Source organism: Desmodus rotundus, chromosome 8 (genome assembly GCF_022682495.2).
Source record: "Desmodus rotundus isolate HL8 chromosome 8, HLdesRot8A.1, whole genome shotgun sequence".
NCBI classification, from domain to species: Eukaryota; Metazoa; Chordata; class Mammalia; order Chiroptera; family Phyllostomidae; genus Desmodus; species Desmodus rotundus.
This window is the reverse complement of record NC_071394.1, coordinates 107942518-107966714: the sequence shown is the minus strand read 5'-3', so window position 1 is coordinate 107966714 and position 24197 is coordinate 107942518. Positions and strand designations below refer to the sequence as shown.

The following is a 24197-nucleotide window of genomic DNA, read 5'->3' as shown; positions in this document are numbered from 1 at the left end:
AATAAATAGTAGAGGCAAAGGTAGAAAAGTATAACAACTTGGGTTAGGGTGGTAGAATTTTAGGTGATTAGTCTTCATGATTGGGTTGGAGTTTATAATTATGCTTATACAATCACAACCAGAAAAATGTAAAATGGGAAAGTCAGAGACTTTACTGAAGAACACTGGGTGAAAATGCAGCCATTGCAAGCATGTGGCAAGGACAGAACAACAACTGGACCAAGTTTAAAATCCCTTTAAGGCCAGATGGGGAGAGGCTTAGTATCACTGTGGATCAGAAGGCAGAGGAGGGGTTGTAAAGGGTCATCGACTGGTAGGAAAACGTGCTGACTTTAAACATTTTACAGGCAGAATAATGTTGTATAGGCCTAAGTGAAATGCAGGCAGCCAATGAAATAGGCCTGTAAAAAGGTGAGAGTCAGGGAAAGGAGACTCATGTGTTGAAGTCACTCAAGTGTCTGTTGTCCTTAGTGCCACAGGGATGGGTGCGGTTCCAAAGAATGGGAATCTAGAGAGACAGAAACAGAACCCCAAGAGATAAACTCGGGGAGATCAAAGGACAGAGAATGGCATTGCAGAGATGAGGAAGTCCTGCCAAATGTGGGCAACATGAAAAGAAGCAAGAAACCAGTGCAGAAATGACTCAAAGGGAAGGGACCTCATGAAAGGCATAGCTTGAGAAGTAGCAAGGCTCTCCAGCACAGGGAAGAGGGGAGACACAGGCCTGGGGTCACCGGGAGAGGACAAAGACAGAGCCATAGTAGGGGAGGTGCGTGTGTGGTCAGACTCCCTTCATGGTGTTGCTAGTTCTCAGGGAAATCGAGGGATGCCTTCCCGAGAAAGAACAAAGGAGGCAGTAGGAACTGGGTAGGTGAACACTTGCCGTTGGAGGGTTTAGGATTTGAAGGTAGTTTTCCAACACTGAATGAAAGGAATTAGCTGAGAAATTGGGGGGGGGGGGGGCAGGGCAGAGTGGTGGGCTCTATAACCAGGCAGGTGCTGATTAGAGAGCATGAAATTGCAGAGTTTGGATCTTAGATGAGGATTTGGGTGACAGGCCTTTAGAGCTAATTCACTTTATGGACAACATCACCGAGGCCCTGCATGTTCATACTCCTGGTAAGAGGTTTGCTCTTCAAATCCTGCAGCCGCTCTCTGCCACACAGGGACGAGGGCTGGGTCCTGAACTGGTGGCCAGGACCCTAACCCCAGAATAAAATAAGAGATCTAGGAAGCTGGGGGGAATGACGAGAGACGAGCGTGGTTGAGAATTACACCGGAGGACCCAAATGAGTAGAGTTTTGGGGGAACAGGCATAATTAAAGAGGATTTCTATAAAAGATAAATGTAAAGAGAAACACACTCAATGAGGTCAACTAGTTTCTCCCCAGTCACCCAGATTCAAACCCAGACAGGTGTGCCTATTTCCAACTTCTAGCCTCATAGCTGGGTTGGAAGTTAACGAATAAAAAAGTTCTCTGTGAAAAGAAAAGGCTTCTGTTTCAGGCCTTGTAATGCAGAGGAGGCTGTGGGTTCTGTGCTGTGTGTTGGCAGAGGCTAAAGACAAAAGACGTTGATAGGGTTGATGGGAGGGGAACCCAGCTGTGGGGCAGCAGGATGGAAGGCCAGTTTGTTGTTGGTGCTAACACAGTTTTTCATTATATTGGAGTGACTCATTTGCTTCCTAGGAACTGAGTAAAATAAACACAAAAATTGTCAGGCCTGTGCTTACTTAAAGATTTCCCCACTTCATCTGACAGAGGAAATCACTTAGAGAAACCAGATGCTATTCTGCTGAGGAGAAACCCTTGGGGGGAGGGAGGTTCCCTCCTCTCTCTGGATATAAAGATAACTCACAGGAGCTGCATATGTAGCAGAGACAAAGTTCATTTGGCAATCCTCGCAGTATTTATTGCAGGGAAATAGAGGTTCCCAGGGTGTTTATCAGAGAAGAAAATAAACCCCATAGTTTAGCCTTGCCTTGCTAAATGGCTCTCAGAAGGCTATAAGAAGAGATACAAAACAAATTAAATGTTAGCTATCTCACCATTTAATCAGGGGCTCATCTAGTCTGCTTCTAAGACAAGTGACCAGTGTTTCAGGTTTTAACTAAAATTCTGCTAAAGTCTGCCGGCCATGACTCACAAGGAGAAAGGGTCAGAAGTTTCACAAATTAATGAAATTCTGTGTACGTCTTTCTCCAGCCTCCAGCCTTCATCCTTGGCTTCCCCGTAACTTAGGCGTTAGCCTCATGTGCACTGAGAGTCAAAAAAATATTAAACTTTGTTGAAATTTTTATTGTTTCAGATTATTTTTAATCTGTGTTCCAAAAGTGTAATCAAATCTTATCTCTCTCTCTCTCTCTCTCTCTCTCTCTCTGTCTCTTCTCATTTTTATAGCTTGTTGGGAAGGTGAGTATTCCTACCATACTATGTTTCTTGCTGAAATTATTACTATGTTCTGAAAAGACCAACTTAAAAAAAAACTCTCACCCCGTGGGAATAAGGACGTCTTCCTTCTAGGTAGACACTTCCGTCTTTTGATTTGGACTGTGACTGACCGTGTCGTGTTGGACCTGATTGTAAAACGGGCCCTTCACTCTATGGTTCTTTCCAGGTCCCGACCCAATTCACAACTCAGTTTGTACATGGAGTGGGCCCTGTGTTGCTGCGGGACTCAGAGACAGGGCTCTCTGACTGGCCATATTCTGTTGCCCTGTTTGCTGCTTGACCCTGTGGACACCACCTTCTTGGTTAGGCGATGTGTTCTTTATTCTCTCTGACCCACACCTTTCTTCTCACCACATACCCTCCTCCATTTGTCAACCTGACCTTGCCGTGAAGGGCTTTCCGAGGGCCTACCCCACAATCAGCGTTGCAGGGTGCCTTACATCCCTTGGATGACATTGCCAATAAAGCCAGTTCACTTCAAGGGCTCCTGGTCTCCTAGAGGCCTGCTGAAGTGAACGCACAGGGTCTTGGAGCTTATCACCAACTATGGCACCATTCACTTTAATTCTGAAACAAAACAAAAACTTTGGACATGTAAGTGCCCTATAAAACTCTATGAATTAGAATTAAATCTACCAGGTACCCTGATGGGTACTAGGAAAGAAAGGCTGGGAAGTCTGCACTTTATATAACCAAATTTTAATGCCCTATTTTTATGCGACACCTTTAAGCTAAAATGTTGGTACCTCCAGTTCTAGAGTTGTATATAACACTTGCATTTTCCTAGACCTTGGTGTGAACCAGCCTTACTGGAAGTAAAGGGATTGGGAAAGACTTTCGATCCAGTGATATAACTTAATACTTCTGTTTTTCATTTTTGTAGAAAAGTGTCCACTATATCCAACAGAGCTGGTGTTTGCCCTGGACCAGTCCTATGGTATCACAGAATGGAGATTCAATGAAATGAGGAATGTCATCACTTCAATTGTCAATGACCTGAACATCAGGGAAAACAATTGCCCTGTGGGAGCAAGAGTTGCCGTGGTTTCCTATGATTCAGACACCAGCTATCTCATCCGTTGGTCCGACTACCATAGCAAGAAGCAACTCCTCCAGCTTCTTTCCCAGATGAAATATAAAAGCCCCACAGCAGCTCAAGACATTGGCAATGCGATGAGATTTGTGGCCCGGAACGTTTTCAAGCGGACATCTGCGGGAGCTAACGTGAGGAGAGTTGGTGTGTTTTTTAGCAACGGGCAAGCACCCAGTAGGTCATCCATCATCACGGCCGTCATGGAGCTCAGCGCCCTGGATATCAGTCCAACAGTCTTCGCTTTTAATGGAAAGGATTTTCTTGATGAGGCTTTTGGGGTAAGAACTTCTCTTGGCAACTTCTTCATTTTTAAGATAGTAGTACTACCAGCAGGAGGGGAATGGTGGGGAGTAGGGGGAGATATGTGGCTTTCCTAACCACTTTCCCAATGGAAATGGAGAAAAAGCAAGAGCATCTTTGTGGGTTGAGAGATACCTTCCTCATTACCTGGGAATAATAGATTTATTTTATTGCAATAAAAGCTTCTGCCTTGCACTGTGCCTCACACAGTAAATGCCCAATGAATAGTTCTTGACTCAAGGAATGAGTGAATTAATTAATTAATTAATGCTACATATTGTCCATTCCAGTGAGTATTAAAGCAAAAAATGTAATCAAGAAACACAAAATCAGGCAGTGTACTAACAAGAATTTGGCATCGACTTAGTGTCTGCTGTCAACTGCCTTTTGAAATGGACTTTTAATTGGAATTTGTGAGTGGGAAGTCCACTCGCCATCTTGCAGATAGTGTGATCAGGGTGGAAATAGTTAGGATCACTACTTAAAGAGGCCAAAGAAAACTTATGAGTGTAAAATTTCTGTAGGACCCAACTTCAGAAGCTGATGTGTGGTACTTGATCAGCTGGTGCTTAATCAGAAGCATGCAAAAATTCAGTGCAGAGTTGCAGGCCTGGAAATAAGAGTGAGCTTTTAATACCTGCCCTATTGGATGGACCTGGTGGTTATCTTGTGGCAGTTTTCTCATCATAAAATAGGGATGCTGACACCTGTTCTATATTCTTCTTGGTGTTATGTTTAGGATAAAAGAAGGATTGTGTGTGTACGTGCAATGATGCACTGGATAGAGCAAAGGCTATAATGCAAGGTAATGGTAACTAGTGGGGTGTTTTTCAAATTAATCCTTAAAGTGGGCGCACAATGGCTTCCTGATAATGACTAAAGAAAATGAACAAATAAGCACATGCTTTTTGTTTTTTCAATAGTTTGACAACACTGGGACATTTCAGGTGATTCCACCTCCCTCCGACGGGCAACATGAATCATCAGAAAGACTTTGGCGCTGCACCCTTTGCTACGGTAAGTCCAGTGGAAGAATTTGCTGTGCCGAAACACTTAAATGTCCTCTGGATGAGTTATTAAAGCTGGCTTTGTCAGAGATTTCTCCTTTTGATTGCAAGTTTTGTTTTAAGTTTTCCTGCTTTCCAATACCATATATCAGGGTTTCAATCTCTGTAATGTTTGCAGTTTCCACAAAATGTGAAAATTGGTTTAGAAGATTATGTCAATTGATGTGGGTTTTCTTGGAGACAGTTTGGTAGTTTGTATCAAAAGCCTCTAAAATACTGAAGATATTTTCTGAGTTTGGACATGACTCATAGATTTTAAGTACACATGCTGCCCACATCTGCTTTTAACAATAACTTTCTCAAATTGTCTACCAATTGCTACAGAAATGTTGGGATGTTGAAAATTCCTCAGTAAATTAAATGATGTGAGATTAAAGAAGTGTTAGTCAGATTATTAATTCTTGGTGACCGGTCACTGAGTCACTTGAAGATCTCCAACAACAGTCTTGTGCCAACATTAAATCAATGATGCCTCTCTATGTGCCTCTCTATGTATTTTCAGATAAATGTTCTCCAAATGCTTGCATCACAGAGATTCTTTTACCTGAAGATTCACACATGGATGTAGCTTTCCTCTTAGACAATTCTGAGAATATAGCAAAAGATGAGTTTAAGGCTATGAAAGACCTGGTGAGCTCAATGCTCGACAACTTCAACATTGCTTCGGACCCTTTAATCTCAGACTCTGGGGACAGGATTGCCTTGGTGACCTATTCTCCTTGGGATGGCTCTAGGAGAAAGAAGGGGGCAGTAAGAACAGAGTTTGGATTTACAACTTACAACAACCAAGTCCTAATGAAGAGCCACATCCAGAATTCCCTCCAGCAGCTGAATGGAAAAGCCACCATTGGTCATGCCCTACTGTGGACCCTAGAGAATCTCTTCCCAAAAGCTCCCAACCTGAGAAAACATAAGATCATCTTTGTGGTCTCAGCTGGAGAAAACCACGAGAGGAGGGAATTATTAAAGAAGGTGGCCCTGAGGGCCAAGTGTCAAGGCTATGTCATGTTTGTGATTTCCCTGCGCTCTCCACATGAGGACAACTTGGAGGAGTTGGCCAGCTACCCACTTGATCACCATCTGATACAGCTTGGGAGAATTCATAAACCAGATCTGGATTATATCGTGAAGTTCTTAAAGCCATTTGTATACATGGTCAGACGTGAGTCATTATTTTGTTTTTCCTGTTGGTTTGAACAAATTAGTTTGTTAATAATGTTGATAACCTAACTTGTTTTTGTATCTGTAGCTAACCCAAATATATGAATTAGCCTGCCGGTGACTTGGGAAAAGGGGTGGGGCTAATCTGATTATATCCTGTTTATACCTTGGTTGTCATGTGGTCAGGCCTTCCTTTTTCGTGACAGGATGTCTCTTAGACAGAACTTGGCACTTTAGAAAACACAGGGTCACCGGAGGTCTCCTGAGCCACACATGCTCAACTAAAGAAATTTTAGCCACCCTTAGGTGGTCTTCAGGATGAGCACTTAAATACAAGTTTTCTCTGCTGCAGCAGGATTTTTTCCAGCCTTGGCCCACCCTGGAGACGTCTGTGAGGGTGTAAGGACAGCCCAGGCCTGTGCTGCTCCCAAAGAGTGTGAGCACACAACACATAGCTGTTGAAAGTCAGGGTCTGATTCACTATGTTTAAGGTGCAGGCTGAGATTCTGCATTTCTAACAGTTTCCCTAGTGATGTCAACACTCCTGTCCGAGAATGACACTGCGTAGCAAGGCACTCCAGTGTCACCACTGAATAGGTGCTAGTTCACAAACTGAGCTATGAAGAGAGAAATACAGAAATTGAGAGTAAGCATCTAGAAACTTTTAAAGCAGTGAGGTTTGTCTTACTGAATAAGATGTATCAGTCTGCAAAGGATTAGAAATAAAAACACCTTGTCCTTCACCACAAGTGGCTTGAGAAACACTCTTTCTACAGCCGTGGTTTTCACCTGGGGATAGTTTTGCTCCTCAGGGCGCATTTGTGAATGCCTGGAGACATGTTTGGCTGTCACAATTGAGGGGGAGGATACCACTGGCACCTACTGGGTACAGGCCAGGGATTTGCTAAACGTGCTACGGTGCACAGTACACCCTCCCAGCCCCCACAGCGGAGAATAATCCAGCCCAAAATTGCAATAGCACTGAGGTTGAGAAACCTTGATCTAGAGGATCCCAAAGAATCTGAGCTGAACCTGCTCTCTCTGGGGATCTGCCAGGTTTAGAGTCAGGTCCTGTTGAAACCAGTCCCAGCCCCTAGAATTCCAAAGTTGCCCTGCTGTTTAAGGAATCTCCAACACCACCATAGCGACCGTATCTTGAGACTTTGTTCTTCATCGCAGAGAGAGCTCCACCTTTCTCCTCTAGCTCATATTCAATTGAAGAAGCAATTTGCCCACTTGGGAATATAACGTTATTTCTTTAAATCTAAATGCCTTCGATTGTATGATGCATCATTATATTATGTAAAAAAGAAAGAAAAATGCTTCCAACTAAATGTTGACAGTAACTTTCCTTTTAGAGCGTTTTATTTTATAGTAATTAGAAGAGTTCTTTGAGACAGACCATCATATAGCACTTGTGCCGTGAAACAGACTGGGTAAGGCATCCCTAGAACTTCTCATTCAGAAGTTGAGTCTCGTGAGCTATTTCTTGACTCAGAGTCATTGAATTCACCTTTTCCCATTCATTATTGTTCTTTGTGCTATTAAGATTGATGCTGATGCAGCACTTTTGAGGCCTATAAAATAACTCAAAGCTGGGCTTGCTGGACTCTTCAGGGGCTTTGCAATTATGTAGAGCTTGCTTACTTTTGATTTCCACCTGAATGATGTTGCTAAAACATCCAGTTCACTGCCTTCCCATAACCATTCGGTTTGCAGGGGTTAGAAGACTCCTCTCCTAATACTTCCCGGGATTTTTTAAACCACTGACACCAGTGCCACAAGGTTGGGTGCTGGTGCGTTTGCTGTGCCCGCGTGCAGAGACAACAGCTGCCTCACAACCCCTACCTCACTGACAGCGACTGACAAATGCAACTGATCAAAAGGCAGAGTCTCATTTTAAGGAAATAGAAAAAAAACTGTTCATCTTAGAACCAGAAAAATACGATTATTATAAAACCATATATATTCTCCATAAAAGACACTCGTGAGATACTTTCATGGAGTCTTAGATCATTTAATGGTCCAAGGCCCCCTTTAACTGAAAAGTATTCATTTTCCTGAATGAGGGATGAAATGGTACATTCGTCAATAGTTCACAGATTGTAGAACAACAATGGCAAGGGGTAGAGGGATTCATTTAGGTCAGTAAGCTAAAACCCTTTCTGTGATTCTTTTCTTCCTAGAAATCAGCATTAATTGGCACAGAAGTAGAATCATGTAATAAAAAATTACCTTTTCTGTATTTGATTCATTAGCATATGTCTGAGTGGAAAAGCTTTATAGAGTCGGAATCAGATTCCCCCTAGATTATGTTAGCCTGAGCATACAGAAACCGTGGACCTCCACATCACAGTCAACCCTTGAATGAACAATTTGAGGACGTCTCTTCCCCTGATCCTGGTAATCCCTTGGCTGCAAAACACTCTAAAATCAAGTTTGAAATACTGTTTCTAGTTGCTACTATTTTCTGTTTTCACCCCAGCCAAATTTTGCTGAAATATTTTAGTGACATTTATTGATTGAAGAGGATTCCTGTTGGGGTTCTCTTTACCTAGCTTACACAATTTCTAGTTTAAAAATCTAACTATAACTTTGCTCTCTCAATAGGAGGATTCAATCAGTACCCACCACCGACGCTTGAGAATGCCTGTAGACTCATCAATTCACAAGAAGAGGACGGTCAAGATCTCCGTTTCTTGTGAGTTAGAAAGCTCTTCCATTTACAAATGAGTGTTAATGTACTGCTGGGTGGTGACTGGCAGTTGGCAGCTTATTAGGTTAAGGAAGCTAATACAGTCTCTGAAGTAAAGGCTCCGCATGCATTTCATTTTCTGTAGCAGAAGTTACATATCAAGCGTGCTTTCTGGATTGATGTTTTTAAGACAGCCTCATGAGCCTTATTACAGTTTTGCCTCTAAATTCATGGTTTCCTTAGAAATTCCCACGTTGAAATTTATCCCAGAATTTAGAAAGCCCAATTTAGCCTCAGCCCCCCTCAACCTCACTTCCCATCTCTCCCACCATAAGCACCGAGTTTTAGCCACACTGGACTCTTGTTTGCCTCGTGTGAACTGTTGACTCCCCTCCTGGGCCTCTGGTCATGCTCCCTAGGACCCTGTCCCTTCCAGTAGAACCCCACCCATCTTTTATGGCCCTGATTGAAGCTGTCTCCACCTTGAGGCCTGTCTTTACTTTCAAACAAAATCCATAATTCCTCCTTGCTTGTACCTTTTTAAAAAAAAAATCCTCACCTAAGGATATGCTTATTGATTTTAGAGAGAGAGGGAGGGAGGGAGGGGAAAAGGGAGGAAGAGAGAGAGAGAGAGAGAGAGAGAAACAACAATGTGCGATCACAGAAGCACCCCCACCAGGGCATACAGGACAATACTCCAACCACCTGAGCCACCTGGACAGGGCTGTTTGTACCTTTTTGTACATGTGCTGAGGCTATTATTACAGTTTATCCCAATGTCTTGTCTCATTGAAGTCTGGGGCTGCATGATTCACAGTTTCATCCCCAACATATAGCAGCAAAGACCCCACAATAGCGTTGCATCTATAAATTCTCTTTAAAACTAGTTCCTAAATAAAAACATAAATAATTAATCTGAATGAATCTTGAACCTCAAACAGAATGAGAGTGGCCCATTTGGCTGCTCTCTGCTTCTCTCTATACTTCCCTGAGCTTGGGTCCCAGACCAGAGGCTTGTGAAAGCCCCAGGTTAGACCCCTGATTCCTCTGAACTCTCAGGTGGCAGTCAAGCAAAGAGCTTCTCAGAACAGATAAGGTCTCTAACATCCAGAAGCAAAGTGGCAAGGTGAAGGTGCCTCGGAATTCCTGCAAGCCCCCGTTCCTGTAATGCTATATTTCGTTTATTTGGTAGTTTAGCAAGGAAGCTGCCAACAGCCAACACCTTCTGAGGGACAACGTAACACTGATGTCATGTGAACCAATGTTTCCCAGCATCAAACAAGTCATACACCCATGTAAAGGAAAATCAAGTCCTGCGGAACTCCCAACAAAATATTGTAATGTTATTTAAACCTGTACAAATAAACCTAAATCGAGCTGCAACAGCCCTATGCTTACAGTGCTTATGCTACTATCGGACCAAATCAAATTTGTGCATCAAATCCAAGCCAATGCAACAAGACATTTTTTTGTCTTTCCCTTTAAAAAAAATTGTTTTGTTGTTCAATTATAGTTGTCCCCATTTTCCCCCTTTGCTCTCCCCTGCCCTGCCTATCCCCCATCTCCCACATTCAATCCTCTCCCCACCCCATTCATTGTCCAGGGGTCCTCTATTTAAAAATTTTAAAATATTTTTATTTTTAATTTTTTAATTGCTGTTCCATTACAGTTGTCCCACCTTTTCCCTCATTGCTCTCCCCTACTCCATGGGTCCTTTATACACACATGTTCCTTGACTTGACCCTTGCCCTTCTTTCCCCGGTTATCTCCCTCCCTCCTCTCCTCTGCTCACTGTCAGTCTGTTCTTTATTTCCATGTCTCTACAAATTTAAAACCCTAATTGAATGTAATGGATGATTCTACTTTGCCAAAATAGAATTCCTGAAAAGTAGAAACATACAGTGTGGGTACACTGTGATGCACACTGTGGAGGTACCTGTGCTTTCAGGTCTCCCACCTCTGCTGGGGAGGACTCAGCTCCTCACCGCCTGTCTGCACCTGCGCTGCTGTGCAGTGACCATTCAGACTGGGCGTCATGGCATCATTTGGCTTTTACTTGGTGTGAATGTAGTACTCATATACGTGTATTATATCTGACATTTTTTCCTTTTTGGTTAACTCCAAATAGTTAAAGTAGTACTCATGGGTGCCAAACACCAGGACCAAATACAAATGTAAACATGGACATTGAAACTGTATAATTTATTTACATGAATTAAATAAGAATAAACTTATATTGAATATGGTTTCTATCATCATCTAAATAAAAAGTGTTCTCAAATTATAGGGAGCTCTTAAATGCCTAAGAATATGAATGTAGAGACTATGAGGATTTTAAGAGGTGTGATGTCAGTGAGATGTGTTTTATACAGTCTTACTCTTCTCAGAGCAGTTCTTGGTAGATTACATGACTACTTTTTACATGGTGATTGGTAGCTATCTGAGACATTATTTGGTTGTTACCGATAACCGATCATTGACTTCCCTGTCGTGTGTCTAAAACTCTGTGGCAAATCAGACTCGGTTTATTCCAAAGTAGCGCTTCATAGGCTATAAGCAGATGCAGGAAAAGGAAGGATAAATGGGAATTTTAAAATTTACCAGTTTATACTTTTTAAATAATACGTATAATCAATATTTGTGAACTATTTGATTGAAATGAATTTAGACTTTTACCAATCATTTTTTCCTAAGATGTAACTCAATAGCTGATTAATTTGTTGTGATATTATATTTGCATTCCCCAAAGTTATCTACATTTATCTAGAGCTTTCCTTTGTATCTTCTAGAGTTACTCCTGAGCCACGTGGGATTTTTCTAGAAGAGAGCAGCTACACTGACCAGGAATTAAGTGCTGAGGCAGACTCATCTTTTATGTTGGATGACAATGGAGATGACCATTTGGTTCACATTCCAAGCCAGATGTTAATGCCACCAAAAGTTATAGTTAAATATGAAAAAGACCAGGATTCTGAAGAAATTGCAAGTCTTACTTCTGGTAAGGAAATGAAAAGTTACAATGGAAATTTTTAGATAACTGGGTCCTTGTCTTTTAACACTAGGAAAGAATCAAATACATTAAGGCTGGGATCTAAAGCAACTGTTTTCAGGTTCAAAGTGGTAGCTACAACCACTCTTTTTATTGAAAGTGAAGATTTAAATGGTGATAGGTATTACGCAGGAGATCGCTAATGTAAGCTCTAAGAAATGTCCCTGATATTGTTGTCAAATTTAAGATTTATCTGGGTTCCATAAGCATTGATAAGAGCATTAGGAGAAGGTAAGAAGGTAATAGAGAAGAAGGTAAGATAGAGAAGAAGGTAATATAGAGAACATCAAAGCAATGAAGGGATTAAAATGACTTTAAAACTTGGCCTGGCCAGTGCCCCAGAATTCATGATTGCGTGATTTTGTATGAGTTAGTTTTGAGAGACCTGGAAATGATAAAGCATCAACCTTCCCACTGTATCCTCTGCACACCCGAATGGCAAAGCAGTAATTAATACCTTTTGTCAGGATTCAATAGTTATTAAAGTAAGTCAGATACATAGGATATTAGTATTTCTATGACAAAGAGTGACATACTAAACTGACGACTCAGCCATGCCATCTGTGCAAGTAGAATCTCCCCAAATGCCCCTTAGGCCAGAATGACAGCATTTAAAGTGCTGTATCAGAAACATCATGGGTACTGTGAGAATATTCAAGTTCAAAAGAAAGAAGGGCCAATTTCAGGCCAATTAGTCATAAGAATGAATAGTGTTTTTTCTTAGTAGCTCCTAGGATAAATTTTCTTTTCCTTGGGTTCAACACCAGGAAATATCCCTACCTCGTCCCCCTATTTCTGAAGGATAAGTATTTGAACTTTATCCTTAAAACAGTCAAACTTTCCATAAAGAAATCAATTTCTATAAAAGAAGCTAGAATTAAGAGTTAAAAAGTCAATCAATGGTTAGTTGAAATATAAACCTTAAAAAAGATGTAATGCAGTAAAACTGAATGTGTGTAGTACCACGGCATGAAGGCACTCCAGTGCGTGTGTTTTTAGTTAAAACAACTTTTATTGTCAGAGAGACATAGTTTGAAGAAGGAAATAAAATATTCATTCTTTTTAATGGGTGTAGTTAATGCAGGGTGTTTATTTTAATGATATGGGAATAATTGACAGCCCTGAAGGGACAGGAATTTATTATGGTTTGGTTTCAAAGGAAGAGAGAAGTTGTTTTTGGCTGTGTTAGAATAACGAACTGTCATTTGTGATAGTTTTGTTAGAGGTAAGCATTCTAAAGTCTAATCATTCAGAAATGTGAACCTTTTTAGGAAACAAAGATATGACCGGATATTTCATGAACTATAGAAATGATCCCTGAAAGCACAGTCTTAGGACTAGATATTTAAGAAAAGACAAAAAAGAAACTCATCTTTGCAACCATCTTTAATGGCCGTTGTTCAGTAATAATAGAAAGACTTTTTATTTGGTTTTTCAGATGTCTGGAAATCAAGATACCCGTAGCTATCATAAGATCCAATTTGGCTGAAGAAGTAATTACACGTGGCTCTAGTAAGAAAAAAACGTACATTGTCAGTTATTCCCACCCCGCCCAGTTTCTTCTGGGTTGAAGTGTGCTGGGAGTTCCGTGAGGATTATGTCAGGTTGTGAGAGCCTGGAAACAGTGAGTCTCAGACCTAAGGATAATATGTAATTTTTATCCTTTAAAGTAAACCTTAATCTCAGATCATAAGTATTGTCTAGGGGCTTTGTGTTATTCCTTTTTTTTTTTTTCCTAAAATCACCTTTAGCCAACTGCCAAAATCTACTGAGAACTTTCTGTATAATGTGCCATCCTCATGGAGAGTAAATTGTGGCTCAAGTATTTTACTCAGTCACTAACAGCTGAGTGTTGCTAAGTTCCAGATGTATTTATTGCACAAATAAAAGGTTGATAATTTGCATAAGCGCCTCCATATGTTCTGCTTATTACTCATTTATAATGTGATTCTTTTGGCTGATGGCTGATCTTTCTGCCCTTGAACTGAAAGTCTAGAGGGAAAGTCAAGAATCATAACCATTTAAGAAATCCAGAGTCCTGTGGGCTGGCAATGAGTTGGGTATCACCCTCTTTCACAAGAAATACAACCACTGTCTTTATGCCAATGCCCCATTTCTCTGCTTCTCTGCTCTGATCCTCAAGTTCATCTTCAATGCCATCACCTCTTCTACCTCTTCCCACTCCTTACAGCAGCTCAAGGACAATCTGTGTCAAAAGCACTTGGAATGGAAATCCTTCATAAGCACAGATTTCTAAGCCTTCCTTAGAACTACTGCTTCAGATTTAGAGGTGTGAGGGGCGGGAAAAGCTACAAGCTTTAAAACCACCACCAGTAATTTCTGTATGTCCTCAAGTTTGAGATCCACTATCCCAGTGATTCACAAAGTGTGGTCCCTAAACCATCAACATCAGTATCTCCCGGGAACTCATTAGAACTGCAGATTCTCATCCCAGACCTACTGAACCAGACACTCGGGCTGAGGCTCAACAATCTGATTTAGCAGGCAGCACATGTGATTCTGACACAGGCTGAAGTTTGGGAGCCAGTACTCATTCTACCACTTTGGTGTGCCAGCTTTGCTCTATGTTCTCAGTGGAGTTGAAAGCAATTAGGTATCTAGCATCACAGAACAGAAGGGAGAATTTGTTGCCAAAGAGTTCCAGATGCACTGGGTTACAATGTTATTTTGCTCATCGAAGACCACTGAACATTTAATCCATCCATCCATCCATCCATCCATCCATCCATCCATCCATCCATCTAAATGTCTCCCTTATAGTCTTAAGCAGTTCCAGGCCTTAGGATAACTTCAGCTGATATTCTTTTCAGAGAATTTTATTGAGAAATTAGAGGCAACAACACTTCCCTCTTTGAGTGAGGCTGAAATTGAACTCAAGACAATTTGCACAGGCTTTGTTTTACATTTTTTTCTACCTTTAATTTGATTATCATCTACAAATTAGCTCTTTTTAAAAAGCCAATATGTCTTTTAACTTTGAATGAATCATAGGGTATTAGAGTTGGAACGCTATTTAGGGATCACCCCTTGCAAATCCGTCGGGGGCACCTGCCCTAAGAGACACTTTGCAATGTCTAGAGACAGTTTTGTTGTCACAGTTAGTGGGCTTCTGTGGGCAGAGGCCACAGATGCTGTTAAGCATTTTGCAGTGCACAGGACAGCCCCTCGAAACAAAGAATTACTGTCCAACTGTCAATAGTGAGAGAAACCCTGTTTTGGGGGGGTTTTTTAGAAGAAACTCCATGCCCCCACAGTGATGGAACTAGAATTTCAGTGGCCGGGAAGGGTGGGTCCTACACCCTGTGGACTGTCTCTCTGTTACACCCTCAGGATTTGCTAATTTTTAAACAATTATAAAAAGTACCATTACACCATATAAAAATTTTGATATGCAGAGTCCCAAATCAAACAATTTAGCCAGCTGAGCTGTTTGTGGTATGGAATATATGCTTTGCTTTTTCCCTAGGCATATAGGCTTACATAGTTTTATTCAACAGCCTATCATGCTTTTCATACATAATATCGTCATACATTTTACATATTGCTTCAAGCTTCATACTGATTTTTCTGTGTCCTTATAATGTTACTTTTAATGAATGTGTGTATTTAACTGTTTACGTCTTGCTGAACCCATAGCTTGCTTCTAATTTTGCTGTCCTGTAGTGAACTTGAATATATAGCTTTACTTCTGCTAAATTTAAATCTGTACCGGAATTAAATGCAGCAGAATTGGCTTCGGAGTCATCCATGGAACACCAGCCGAATGCCCTGCTTTCGTATCTGCAGTGCACATTCAGAAGAGGTCAGCAATAGAAGTGCGGTCATGTCTAAACTTTAATGACCCGTGCCAGGAACTGTCTAGGAAGTCTCAACCATCTTGATGATCTCTGGGAATAGACTGAGTCTCCTGTTCATTTCAGACTGTGGACTGAGGTTGTTGCATTTAGTTTTGCTTGGGGATTTATTTTATTGGGGGCTTGGGGAAGAGAGGGAAGTTTGCTCTGTGTTCCCACTTCAGGGATGCTTCTCTGTTTGCTGATTTAAAAATAAGATGTTGATAGGAATATAACCTAAAGTTTTTAATGAAAGTGACACTTTGTCATCTCATGCTTATTATATCTTTCTACCTTACTTCAGAAAGCATGGGATTAGCTCTGGGAGATGCGTGCCTAGAAATCGGTGCCTTTGCCGCGTCTGACCTCGAGCCTCTGAAAGTATTGCCTCCTCAGTATAGTGAGCATTCGTAACCCTGGTTTTATTTGTAACAGTTGGAGTCACATGGTCATTCCAGAATTGTTACGTATTTCTCGTGTACAGGTTATACGATGAAGTTCTAATTTAATAGCAAACACTGTTTTCATTCTGCAAATGGCTTTTAAAGTCAGAGGGATCAGGAAAATCAGATTGATCTGGCCTTCTGCTTCTGCCTGAATTACCCTGTGGCCAGAGAAATGCCAGATTATTTTTTATTGCTAGATTCCATATTTAGAATCTATGAAAAACTTAAAATACCCTAAAAAACTGTCACAAAGATAGAGTTCAATTCAGACTCTAAAAATGCATTATTACACAGTTTCTTCCCCCTCCCAAACCCCACTGGGCCTTCCCTTCTTTTCCTCCAACCCCTGTGCTCCTGCCAGGCTGCTCAGATTTTATTGGCTGCATATCTGACATAAAATTCTGAAAATATTATGACTATGAATTACTTGTTTTATTATTAAATCAAAACTCATAGCTAAGTTTTATCATCTTAAGATCATTTTATCATCTTAAAGTCCTTTATTGGACTTAATAGTTCTTTACTATTTGGATTAGATTCTTTTTGGTTTGTTGTTGTTGCTCATCAATGCATCTTATTTATTTATGTGTGAGGTCTGTCTAGAAAAAGTCCAACTATTGTTAATATAATGAGAATGGTTTGCACAACATCAATGTAACCTGATAACCAAGGACAGTGGACTGGAATGTGCATGTGTGAACAATGACAACTTTGCTGTACTAGTCAGTGAGGGTGGTAGACACTGTTGAGTGAGCATGTGTACTGTGTGGCCATCGCATTCAAAATGACTGAGTAGAGCGACAAATCTGCATCAAATTTTGCATTAGGCTTGAACATTCCTCCGTGGAAACTATTTGGATGACTCAGAAGGCTGCAGCTATTGGCAACTGGTGATTGGCAGCTTCATCTCGACAATGTGCCCGCTCACGCATCATATCTCCTGCAGTTTTTTGGTGAAACATCAAATCACCCAGGTGACTCAGACCCCCTACAGGCCAGATTTGGTGCCCTGTGACTTCTGGCTTTTCCCAAAACTAAAATCACCTTTGAAAGGGAAGAGATTTCAGACCATCGGTCAGATTCAAGAAAATATGATGGGACAGCTGATGGCGATTGGAAGAACTGTGTGAGGTCCCAAGGTGCCTATACTTTGAGGGGAACTGAAGTGTCATTGTCCTATGTACAATGTTTCTTGTATCTTCTTGTATCTTCTTCAATAAATGTCTCTATTTTTCATATTACATGGCTGGATACCTTCAGGACAGACCTCATATTTATTTATCTATTTATGTATGTATTTATTTATTTTACCTTATGACCCTCTTCTCCCATTTCTCCCACTCCCACCCCCCACCTCTGGCAACCACCACTCTATTTTCTGTATCTATGAGCTTGTTTGATTTTTTTTAAAATTTAGATTCCACATATAAGGAAGATTATACAGTATTTGTTCTCTGACTTATTTCACTTAGCATAATGCCCACAAGGTCCATCCATGTTGTTGCAAAAGGAAAGACTGCATTTTTGTGGCCGAATATAGACATATACTGTTTATAATGTTGCTATTATAATGTGAATAATGTTGCAACAAACGTGGGGATGCAGATATTTTTTTGAGTTGGTATTTCTGTCTTCTCTGGATAAATACCCAGAAGTGGAATTGCTGCGTCATATGTATTTCTATTTTTAACTTTTTGAGGATTGTATTACATTGTTATTGTAGTTTTGGTTGTCTTCCTTGAAGATTTTACATGTGGACAGAACTAATGTGAACAGAGAATTCAAGGTACGTGGACCATTTGAATTCAAATATACACTGAAGTTGCTGCTGTATGTCTCATGCAGTCATTTGTTGCAGTTAATAAAGCCGTGTTCTAGGCTATTAGAGACGTTTGATCATGTGGACCACTTCTAATGGATAAAAGTTGGATACTTGAAGTAGTAAGTTGGTATTAGCAGTGATGGTGATAGTGGTGGATGGTAGTGGTGATAATGCCGGTGCTGGTCACTGGGCTGGTGAGGACAATGGTGGTGAAGGTGTTTGCTGCTGCTGCTAGGGGTGGTGGGAGTGGCAGGTGGTAGAGATGTTGGTAGCAGTGATGTTGTTGGTGTTGGAGACAGAGGGAGAGGTATGAGGGTGCGTGGTGATGGTGGTAATGATAAAGGTCGTGGTGGGGAGGTGATTGTGGTGGTGATAGTGTAGCGATGGGGATGGGAGAGTGGGATGGTAGTGACAGTGGTGGTAGAGGTGACAGTGGCAGCCCTCACTGAGTGCTTATTATGTGAAAGGGCTCTACTAAGCATTCACATGGACTTTCCCATGACTATTCCAATACCTTTTTGTGTAGGAAGTATGTATTTGACTCCTAATCTGAGTTAAACCAGAAGTTAGTATCTTCAGGGGGTTGGAGAAGTTTTTTGTTGGTTGGTTGGTTGGTTGGTTTTAAAAGAATCAGGGGCCCGTCCTCAAGGAGACTATTCTGACAAGAGTATATTTTGTATGCAGAAAAAAGTATCTAATATAAGTTAGAAAGTAATCAGTTCAATAAAAAGTACCAATGCAAAGCTTCGGGGGCCAATATTTGTTTCATGCTGTCCAATTCTCAAAGCGTTGCATACTCTGTCTTGCTTGCTGATCGACCAATGTAGGAGGAATAACTGTAACCACAGGAGCTATTGCTTATTGAGTGCAACTATGTGCCAGGCACAATGACAGGCACTTTATTACACAATTTCATTTCATCTTTACCCACAAATCTATTATTATTATGATGATGATTACATTTTATATTTTCCAGGTGAAGACACCGATGCAAAGGTTAAGAACCACAAGCAAAGTCACACAGCTTGTAGGGGCAGAGCCAGGATTCAAACCCACGCCCGTCCACACACAAACACTAACTTTTAACTATATGCAATGTTGCGTGGTGATGGCTTTGGCAGCATTTACAAATGAGGAAATACACTCAGTTGCCAAATTTGAGAATAGTTTGGGAAAGTTACTTTAAAATAATTCTGGTGGTACAATTTTTTAAATTTTTATTTCAGTTTTTAAAAAATCCTTGCTTATGAACTCATTCAGAGGCCAAAGCACAGAATAACACCATAAAACTGAAGTTCAAATCCAGGTGTTAGGTATAAGTAACTCCTGGCATGCACCACGCTTTCTCTGCACGCTGGTCCCTCGTGCACACTGTTGTTTCAGAGTGTGAAGTAGATGGCAAAGTGAGTCTTACAGACTTAAGTGCCACCTAGAAAAATCTAGATCAAGAAAGACTTTTTTTTTTAAGTTTTGAGGGACAAGGATAAAATCTATTTTAAAATAGTTACTCCTACTCTTTCAGGCAAATGGGGGAAAGAGGACTTCATACAATAAAACAAGAGTTTAAATGTCTCTATTTCCCGTTGGCCTAAAATCAATGACATGCTGTCAGGTACACACTCTCGTGCCTGCCTACCTTGCTGGCTCACCTTAGAGCTTGACCAGTGACCTCGCCAGACAGGGAGAGCAGGCCTGGGGTGGCGGTGTTAAGTGGAGCGCTGTGAAAGTTGTTGCCCACTCCCCTGCAGTTATGCATGTGTAAACACAACAGAATGGGCTTCCTCATTTCTGAGAGTGTGTGTGTGCTTATACCTGTGCGTGCAAGTTCTGTTCCACCAATACCAGTCGACTTTGTATTTTTTCCTATGGAAATTCTGATTTGCAAAATATGGTATCACAGGCAGGATTTTCAGATGTCTGAGATCTATTTGAAGTACTTGGGTTGCTCCAGGCACTGTGCAAACTTTATTTAACTCCCTAAAAAACATTATAAGGTTGTAGTATGTTACTACTATTTTTTAGGTAACAAAACAGGTAAGGAGCAGACGCCTGGTGACAGAGCCGATGAATGGCAGACAGGACTCAAACAAACTCCGTAGGTTCTGCTAATAACCATTGCTCTACAATGCCTGGAGAAGAAAAATTACAAATTTTATTTAATTCATATGAATTGCCTACTTTTGGAAGAAAACTTCTTTGTGGTTTCAGTCTGAAGTAACAGCAACTGACCAAGATATTCATTCTTCAAACCAGATCCCAGGGCCTTTGGTGATATGGTTAATGTGCCCCTTGTTGTATCTGCTCTCCCCTCATATGCGATGACAAATTCTTCTGAAGCTGTTCAAATCCTGCCTTGTCTCCCAAGCTGTCATTTCTCAGCCAAGTTATTTACCCTCTCCAAGCCTCAGCTTGTTCATCTGTAAGATGGGAATGATGGTAACTCCACCCTCATAGTGCTGCATGGAAGACTAAATGACAGAAGACATGTGTAGAGCTGAGCATAAGACCTGAAGTGAACCGAATGTTCAATTAAATACTCAGAAAGTGTAGGAGTGAAAAAGAAAGCATTATCAACCTCATGAGATGTTTTATTATAAAGATTAACTTGAAAAATATCTACTCATGTGGAAAGAAACATGCATGTAACATAGCCTCAGTTGTACATGCGGCTTCCCTAGGGAGACCGTGTGGCTAATTTTGGCCCATGGACAAATTCCAAGTCAGATTGCTAGATAACTCGCGCATATCCTGAGGTTTCCCACAAATGCCATGAAAGGCAGCGTAGCTACTTAACAGCATACTTAATCCCAATCCACATGGTTAGGTCCTATAGATTCTCTCTTCTCCCTAAATTCCCCTTCCACCCTGCTTCTCCCTAAAGATACTGGCATGCCCTTGGCATTGTGGCCTAAATCTGGCCCAAAGTTAGGCTAATCTCTTGGTGTGCTTCCCTGGAAGTTCAGCTGGAAATTCCTCATTTCTTCCAAGCCTTGTCAATAATAAAGGGAGCCAGCCCTTCCTCCTCTGCCACTCTGAGGAAATTCTTCCATAAGCTTGAAGACAGGAATTTGGCTTCGTGACATTTCCAGAAAATACACAGTATGGCTATGTACATTTTATCCACACTTCTGCCAGGTTTTCTTGAAGGAAAATATTTTTAAACGCCCAGTCTCCTTAAATAAGATGAATTTAGACTCAAAGTAAAATAATCACACCTTATGTTTCACTAAATTTTAGAGTTTTCAAGAAATAACCATCTGCATGTAGCTTCTTGGATTCTCAGGCTAATCCTATAAGTAGGAAGAGAACCTATATTTAGAGATTTTGTAGGTGAAATACACCTCTTTAGAAAATAGTTCTGTTGGGTCCTTTGGAAAAGAATTAAGGTGTTCCTCATATATAAAGAGAAAACTGGGCGGCGGGGGGAAGCAGCAATATTTCTGGTATGGACATGCGTGAAGAAGTATGTCAGCATGGTAAGTCAACCCTTTCTCTTCTATCAGAACACTTATGAAATACTTTTTCATGTGTTTTAACAAAGTGTGTTGATCAGCCTTTGACAAAGATCTAGGGTGGGGTAGCAAATAAGACTTTTTCACGTAACAATGCCTGTCAAATGGTAATGGCTCTCCATGCACTGTGTGAAGACGTAATTGGAGAGTGAACCCGGGAACATGTACTGAAATTGATTGGTGATGTCTGCCATGGGTGTGGGAGAGAAGCATGGCAACCCCATGCTGTGTATTTGTCTTCCTTGGCTAGGAGTTCTGAGTTTATTCTTCTACTAAAAGAACAGTGATTTGAGTTATTCTGTTGCAGGACATGAAAACCATGGCAGAAAAGAAGAACTAGGTCCTCTCGACCAACCTGGAGATGCCTCTCTTCAAGAGTATTACATGGATGTAGCTTTCCTCATTGATTCTTCCCAAAGAGTAGGAAACGATGAGTTTAAGGAAGTGAGAGCTTTCATAACCTCAGTGCTTGATTACTTTCACATTGCCCCAGATCCACTGACTTCCGTCTTAGGAGATAGAGTGGCAGTCCTAACCTACTCTCCTCCAGGCTATATGCCTGACACTGAAGAATGCCCTGTCTACCTGGAATTTGATTTGGTTACTTATAACACTATATACCAAATGAAACGTCATGTCCAAGACTCTCTTCAACATCTCAATGGGAATGTTTTTGTTGGCCATGCCCTGCAGTGGACAATTGACAATGTCTTTGCAGGAACCCCCAATCTGCGGAAAAACAAAGTTATCTTCGTTATATCTGCTGGGGAAACCAACCCCTTAGACAGGGAAGTCTTAAGAAATGTGTCTCTAAGAGCCAAGTGTCAGGGCTACTCCATATTTGTGTTTTCATTTGGTCCTGTGCACAATGACAAGGAATTAGAAGAATTAGCCAGCCACCCACTGGATCATCACTTAGTCCAGCTTGGTCGAACCCACAAGCCAGACTTGAACTATATCATCAAGTTTGTCAAGCCATTTGTCTACTCAATCAGACGTAAGTCATTAAACCTTTTCTCTTCTGTTGGCTTTTTTTACATTTTATTTATGTATCTGTTTATTTTTATCGAATTATTTTGGTGACATCATTTCATAAAATTATATAGGTTTCAGGTGTACAATTCTATAATGCATCATCTGTATATTGTATTGAGTCTTCACCACCCCAAGTCAAGTCTCCTTCCATCACCATTCATCCCCGCATACCCTCTCCTCCTTCCCTCTACTGTTGTCTGCCTATGAGGGGTTTCTTTTTCCCTGCTTAATCTCTTCACCTTTTTTCACCTAGCCCTCCAACCCCCTCTCCTCTGACAGCTGTCAGTCTGTTTTCTGTATCTATGAGTCCATTTATATTTCGTTGTTAGCTTGTTTTGTTCATTAGATTTCACATACTAGTGAAATCATATGGTATTTCTCTTTCTCTGACTGGCTTATTTCACTCAGCATAATACTCTCCAGGTCTATCCTTGCTCCATGCTGTCGCAAAAGGTAAGATTTCCTTCTTTTTTATAGCCAAGTAGTATCCCATTGTGTAAATGTACCATAGCTTTTTTATTCACTCATCCACTGACAGGCACTTGGGCTGCTTCCTTCTATTGCTTTTGTAATACATATCACGTCTCTGTGTACAACCTACCATATGACATAGTAACGTGATCCTCACTTCAATCAACTGTGGTGGAGGCTAAGACATGAGTAAGAGGCAGTAAGAAAACCACAAAGAAAAATCTCAGGCCTTATTGACCTTGAACTTTACTGTTACACTATGAAAATATTTGCCAGAAAAGCCCTATTTGGATGAAAAGTGTCTTCTAATCCTAACCTGTGAGTGTTTACTATATACAATGTTCTTTCAATGGATTTTATCCTTAGTACAGCCCTAAAGAACAGTATCGTTCTCCAAGTTTGAAAACTAAGGTTCAGAGACATTAAATAAATTGCTCAAAAGCTCAGTTAATAGTTGGCAAATTCTAGACTCAACTCCATGCATTCTGATCCAAGATTTGTGCTCTTGTTCATTAAACTATACTTCAGTTCCTAAGCCCTTAACAAGAGATACTGCTGTAATAAATAATATCCCACCAGCACCATGTTCCACCTACTCCAAGGACTTTAATCTTAACTTGTCATTATGAATTAGCTTTGGTTCTGACTTGAATTCTTATAAGCCGTGGGCACAAATCTCTTCTAGAGCCTCTGTGCCAGGCAGCGGGCTTGGGCGCTGCCAGGCAAGAGAGTTAAGGGTGTCTTCACAGTGAGGCTTTGAGAGTGGCTGCCCTAGCCTGTGTCCATGTGTTGTCGTTTTAGACTTACACATAGGACAATAGCATACCTAAGAGCTTGCAGCAGCAAGCAAGTGCTGGCCTGTGCTGGGGATTAGGAGTGGGTCAGAGGCCACGTTGTACAGTTGTCTGCAGCTCCTGCAAGTTTACAAGGGGACCTCAGGGATGCAGATTTCCTGGCACTCAGAAAGTCCTAGGAATCGGCACTCAGGATTTGTATTTACCAGCAGGCTTCTCATTGGCAAAATATGGTGCCTCCTTCCAACCCAAAGATAAATAGGCCAGGCAATTTCAATAGTTAATGGTGTCTTCTAGAAAGATCCTCCTTTTATAGGGAGAGAAACAGATGATTGAAGAGATTAGGAGCTGTCCTTGAATTATACCACAAGCCTGTGACAGACAGAGCCTGAGAATTTTGGACTCAATCACCGCTGTATCTCATTGACTTTGCCAACAAGGTATTGCA

At 41.1% G+C, this 24197-nt stretch overlaps 1 protein-coding gene across 1 annotated transcript in view; it reads left to right on the top strand.

Moving 5' to 3' along the window:
- COL6A5 (collagen type VI alpha 5 chain) overlaps positions 1–24197 on the top strand; it is an 89237-nt gene that overhangs the window by 53257 nt on the left and 11783 nt on the right. The window contains exons 32-38 of the mRNA XM_053930345.1: positions 2400–2411; positions 3334–3821; positions 4767–4860; positions 5413–6072; positions 8682–8772; positions 11556–11764; positions 21757–22446. Coding sequence (XP_053786320.1) covers positions 2400–2411; positions 3334–3821; positions 4767–4860; positions 5413–6072; positions 8682–8772; positions 11556–11764; positions 21757–22446 — 2244 coding nt within the window. The remainder of the gene's footprint in view (positions 1–2399; positions 2412–3333; positions 3822–4766; positions 4861–5412; positions 6073–8681; positions 8773–11555; positions 11765–21756; positions 22447–24197) is intronic.